The sequence below is a fragment of the Monopterus albus genome, unplaced genomic scaffold (assembly GCF_001952655.1).
Source record: "Monopterus albus unplaced genomic scaffold, M_albus_1.0 scaffold285.1, whole genome shotgun sequence".
Classification (NCBI taxonomy): domain Eukaryota; kingdom Metazoa; phylum Chordata; class Actinopteri; order Synbranchiformes; family Synbranchidae; genus Monopterus; species Monopterus albus.
Window position 1 is genome coordinate 85,248 of NW_018128165.1, and position 6,164 is coordinate 91,411.

General features: G+C 49.8%; 1 protein-coding gene across 1 annotated transcript in view; it reads right to left on the reverse strand.

Annotated features, from left to right (window-relative positions):
- The window catches only part of LOC109973227 (trace amine-associated receptor 13c-like), a 1,135-nt gene extending 798 nt beyond the window's left edge, over positions 1-337 (reverse strand). Inside the window, exon 1 of the mRNA XM_020622646.1 lies at positions 3-337. Coding sequence (XP_020478302.1) covers positions 3-241 — 239 coding nt within the window. The 5' untranslated portion in view covers positions 242-337. The remainder of the gene's footprint in view (positions 1-2) is intronic.
- Positions 338-6,164: the final 5,827 nt, after the last annotated feature.

Consider the following 6,164-nt stretch of genomic DNA (forward strand, 5'->3'; position numbering starts at 1 on the left):
CCAGCAGCCCCCCGCCCGGGCCGCACACAGCCATAGACTGGAGCAGAGTGTTGGTCGGAGTGTGGAGCTGCCGGAAGTGGGAGATGGAGAAGATGACAAGTAAATTGAGTGTCACAGTGAGCAGAGAGACAGATGCAACTAGGGTGTAGAGTAGAAGAGTCTCAGAGCGTGGTCGCAGCAGACGCCTGCAGGAGGAGTTGAGGTTGGGGAAGCAGAGCTCAGAGCCCCAAGTGTCATCCATCAAGGAGGAGAGGAGCAGGGATGAGGCGGTGAACAGTTCATTTTATCTTCTGCTTCTTACACCGCCCTCCCACTTTGTCGAGAGCCCTAAGAGATGATGTAGCTTCTGTCCTTTTTCATCATTATTAAGCTATGTGTTTTCTTTCCTTTGATTATTGCCCACTTTCTCATAACCATTGTTATTGTTTAATTAAATCTGTTTAAGGCTGTTTTATTCGCTTGGACCGGTTTGAACTGTGAGACATGAAAAACAGGGTGAATGTGGAGGGAATCAGGTAAGGAGAGTTGAACTGCAGTGAGAGGTATGATGTCCTGGATGGTGAAAGGCCCTAGGAACCGAGGTGACAGCATGGGGCAGGCCTCTTTGATGGGAATGTGCCCTGTTGCCCAGCCTGATACAGTAGGTAGGAGTGGCCCGACGGCGGCGATCTGCCAGCCGTTTGCTTTGTTCGGCAGTGTGTAGCAGGGCGGCTCTGGTCTCAGCCCAGATAGTCTGACAACGGGTGATATGAGCTTGGACAGAAGGGACAGCAATATCAGTTTCTGCAGAGGATAGAAGGGGAGGCTGGTAACCTAGGGAGGCTTGGAAGGGAGAGATACCGTTGGCGGAGCTAGAGAGTGAGATGTGGGCGTATTCCACCCAGGGCAACAACTGGCTCCAGTCCTCAGGTGAGGAATTGGTAACACAACGGAGGGCGTTTTCCAGCTCCTGGTTCAGCCGTTCAGCTTGGCCGTTGGTTTGGGGGTGATAACCGGAGGAAAGACAGGGATGTGCTCTGATGGCTGTGCAAAAAGCAGACCAGACATGTGAGTTGAATTGTGGACCGTGGTCAGAAACGATGGTGATAGGGGTGCCGTGAATGATGTGCTGAACCAGGAGCTGGGTGGTGTCAAGTGCTGTGGGGAATTGAGGTAGAGCAAAAAAATGGGCGGCTTTGGAAAAATGGTCGACGATGGTGAGAATGACAGTGTTGCCCTGGGAGGGAGGTAAACCAGTGACAAAATCTAGGGCTATATGGGACCAGAGCCGGCTAGGTGTGGTCAGTGGCCGAAGAAGACCCGCAGGGGACTGATGGAGTGGCTTGGCTTGCACACAGGGAGCACACGTGGCTACGTACTCCCTGGTGTCTTTTTCTAGGGTGGGCCACCAGAAGTAACATTTCAGGAGGGAGATGGTGCGTTGTACCCCCGGATGGCATGCCAGCCAAGAGGCATGGGCCCAGTCAAGGGTCTGGGCCCTGGCAGCCTGGGGGACATGCAATCTATCTGGTGGCCCGACCCCTGGGTCCGGGTCCTGTTGTTGAGCCTCCCCGTATGGTGTCCTCTATCTCCCAGGTAATGGAGGCAGCCATACAGGAGGCGGGCAGGATGATTTCTGGAGGGGCATCTAAGGGAGAAGGCTGGAACTGCCAAGAGAGGGCATCTGGTTTCTGGTTACAGGACCCCGGCCGATATGAAAGGGTAAACCGGAACTGATCAAAGAGCAAGGCCCACCTCGCTTGTCTTGGGTTGAGTCTTTTGGCAGACTGGAGGTAGGCCAAGTTCTTATGATCGGTCCAGACTAAAAACGGTTGGTCGGCATCTTCGAGGAGGTGCCACCATTCTTCCAGGGCCAGTTTAACTGCCAGGAGTTCTTTGTTGCCCACGTCATAGTTGCGTTCGGCTGGGGTCAACCATCAGGAAAAGTAAGTACAGGGGTGTAGGGCATGGTCTCCCTCGGACTGCTGAGAGAGGGCCGCGCCCACCCCAGTGTCGAATGCGTCCACCTCGACCATGAACTGCCGTGAGGGATCAGGTTGGAGGAGTATGGGGGCTGTGGTGAACCGGTGTTTGCGTTCCTGGAAAGCCTGCTCCACGGTCCTGTAACCATGCAAACTTCACCTTGGTGGATGTGAGCTGAGTGAGAGGGGCTGCAATGGTGCTGTAATTTTTGATGAAATGGCGGTAGAAGTTTGCAAAGCCCAGGAAGCATTGCAGGTCCTTCAGACAGGTGGGAGTGGGCCAATTGGTGACAACGGTGATTTTGGATGGGTCGGTGCGGAGTCTTCCATGTTTAATGATGAAACCCAATGCCACGGAGGGGGAGTGGAAGACCCACTTCTCTGCTTTAACATAAAGGCGGTTTTCCAGGAGTTGAAGAAGGACGTGACGGATACGCTGGATGTGCTCTGTGAGGGAGGAAGATTAAATGAGAATGTCATCAAGATAAACAAAAACAAAACGGCCTAGGAAATAATGGAGGATGTTGTTGATCAACCACTGGAAAACCGCCAGGGCATTGGTGAGGCCAAAAGGCATTACCAGATATTCAAAGTGCCCAAGCAAGGTCTTGAAGGCAGTCTTCCACTCATCGCCCTCACGGATACGCACGAGATGGTAGGTACTCCTGAGGTCCAACTTCGTGAAGACTGCCGCGCCCTGGAGAGACTCAAAGGCAGAAGACAAGAAGGGTAATGGATATTTATTTTTGATTGTGATAGCATTTAAGCCACACTAGTCAATACAGGGATGGAGGCCACCGTCCTTCTTCCCCACAAAAAGGAACCCTGCACCCAGGGGTGAGGAAGAAGGATGGATCATACCTGCACGTCGGGCGGTTTCAATGTACTCCTCCAGAGCCTGCTGTTCGGGTTTAGAGATGTGGAAGAGGCAACTGTTGGGTAAGGTGGCTCCCGAATACAGGTCGATGGCACAGTTGTATGGCCTATGAGGAGGTAGAGAGTCATTGGCCAGGTGTTTGTTGAACACCTGTTGCAGGTCATGATAGTCCGGAGGAATGGAGGACAGATCAGACGGCTCTGGAAGGGAAGACAGCAATGAGGTGATGGTTTGTCCGGCAAGGAGGCAGGTCGATGCACAGGCAGAGCTCCACTGGGTGATGGTGCCGGTGGTCCAGTCCACAGTGGGGTTGTGCTGGACCAGCCAGGAGTGACCCAAAACCAGAGGTGTGTCCGGGATGGAGAAGATGTTGAAGCTGATGTCCTCCTGGTGGTTTCCAGTGATGGTAAGATGGAGAGGTGGAGTCCCATGGGTGATGTGGGTCAGCAGCCGGCCGTCTATGGCCCGGGTCTCTATGGCATGGGGGAGTGGTTCTGCAGCAAGAACTACCTCCACCAAGGCTGGATCCATAAGGTTACCCCCGGCTCCAGAGTCAAGGAGCGCTTGGTGGGAGGAAGCCTGACCAGCAGTCTTCAGGAGCACGGGGAGGAGGCAGCTAGTTCCCGGCCTGGTGGAGGTGGAAGGATGGCCCGTCAGTGTCCGTGTGCGTAACACACGGCCCTCCCAGCCAGCCTCCATAGCTAGGACCCGCAAGTCTATGGAGTAGTCCAGAACCCGACAAGCCCCCTGGCGGATGGTCATAAGCTCCATAGAGGCTTGGCTCTGATGAGATGGTGGTGGAAAAATGGATCGTAACTCTTCCGGGAATTCTGTGATGGTGGTGCCAATGAGTAATCCACTGGTGTCCTCGTAGGTGGTTGATAACATAGCTGATCTTTTTTCTGTCAGTGAGATAAGTCCGGGGTTGGTGATCAAACACCCGGTGGCACTGCAGCAGAAAACCCCGGCATTTATCAACACTACCATCAAAAACGTCTGGTTCGTGTATGGAGGGATCTCGGCGGGGACTAGCAGGGCGGGTGGCTGAGCACGGGAGCTGAACCGGGGTTGCAGAGTGACGGTGAGTTGAGCTACTTGTTGGGTTAATGCGGACATGTCCTGTTGTTGCTGCTGCAGTGCCTGAGCCATTCTGTCCATTTGTGCGTCGTAGTGGGCATTAGACGGTGAGCTACTTGCACCGGAGTCAGCAGGGTCCATGTTGGCCGGTTCAATCTGTTATAGGCGCTCGGACACGGAAGTGAGCGAGTAATAATAAACGGACCCAGGTAGCCGACTTCGGTGCAAGCAGTGCCAATTTTATTTACAGTGCAGTGAACAAAATGAGAAAAAATAAAAAAAAACAAACAGGCCAGGTGAAGGATGATGGAGAGTAACCGGGTGTCGATCAGCAGTGGAGAAAACCAGTTTGTAGTGAAATGGATGGGAGTAGGCCGGGCTGCAGACGCTGGGGTCACTCCTGAGCTGATTGACGGGGAAGCGGTGGTGACTGAGAAGAGTACAGACAGTAGTTAGTGCAGATGATTAATGAGGACTGTGCATCGACCTGAGTGATGAGACTGGAGGGGCAGAGTAGGTCCAGGGTTCGGAGCAGATGTCCGTGGAGGAGGAAGAACAGCAGGAGAGACGTGTGACAACGGAGAGTAAAGAAACGGTACTGGCAAGACCTAGGAGAAATGTTAAGTACTGGGAGACACAAATGGTAGAACATAACAACGGCAACGGGGACTGAGATCGAGATTGAACTGGCAAGGGAGTGTAAGGTGAGCGGGGTATAAGTAGGGACTAACTAATCAGGTGCAGCTGGGGATAATCAGGGGATGTGGAACAGTAGGGCTAGATGGTGTAATCAGGGCCGGGGAAAAAGAAACAGAGTGAGGGGGGTGACAGAGACAGGTGCAGCTGGGCAAACCTGATAAAGGCTTTACTTTGTAATGTATGTAGCCAGGTGGTAAACGTATACGAAGGGGAGTTAAATAAATAACTCAATTGTTTTCCACTGATGGTGAAAAGTTCCCTAAAGGTTTTCAACATTTCAAATGTCATGTAATGTTTATGGTTCTCATGTTAATGTAACAGTAACCTACAGTGGACTACTGGAGTTTAATGCTACCTAGTATCTTGGACACTAGATGGCAGTACGGACTGACAGGTGTATATTCTGCCAGAGTTTGACCAATTGCATTGTGGTCCCTTCTTTCTTTTATGTTGGACTTAGCTTGAGAGTGGAACGCCATGATTTTGTTTGGACTTATGTAAGTAAATATGCTGAAAATCTTGTTAGATTCTTTTGTGTCAATACTTTAACAATACTTTAAAGAAGTCATTTCCAAGAATTCTGACAAGATGGTGCATTATAGATGCCAAGATCAAGCGGGTGAGCTGTCAGGCAAGTTCTTTTATTTTGAAAAGAGAAGACTAATAAAAGAATATTTCACAGTGTGAAATTTATTATACAGTAACTTATCAAAATTAGCATGTGCACATGGATCTTCACTGTTTAGGATAAACAGACAAAACTGTCCTCAACTTGTCGGTATACAATATTTTTACGAAAAGGTACTACTATCTAATTGGTCAAAAACTGTTAGGGAGAAGCCGTGATTTAGACTTAACTCTTATTGGTCCTTCGGTCCGTCCGTCCTCCAACCGTCCTTTCTGCTCCAATGGTCGTGGACAGCGCCCTAAAAAGGGGAAGAATACCTATACTGTCAATTTCTACTGAAGTCTTCCGGTTCTTGTACCATGCTAACTCTGAGAGATGAGGCAGTCCAAGTAACTACAAAACAGTGCTGATTTATTCCATGAACACAGGCAAAAATTAACATTACATGCTCAGGTATCTTGCACCCCCCCAACATGCACGCAGGCAGCTGAAGGATGAAAGACCCTGAACCACAATAGGCCTATACATTGTATCACTTAGGTGACCAGTGATTCAGTGAACACATAGGGTGATATGTAACTACATAAACATAACTGTGAGATTAAAGTATATAGACTTATGTATGCTATAAAATTAAAACCTTAACTAATTCTATTCATATCTACTTAAAAATAAAAATCACCCTAACAGGCGGAATGTAAGTGTCTGTATGTATGTGAATGAGGCATTTTACAGATTTTTGGTTACTGTTTGGTTATTTGGTTTTTACATATTTTGTTTTGTTTGTGTGTGCATCCATATCCCACTGCCGTATTTTGTTACCCCTTCTTTTTTTTGTTACTCCGTATTTTGTTTCCATGTTCAAATAAACTGTGACCTGCTGGACATCGAAGCTGCAAGGACCCCAGTTATTGTGTCCTGT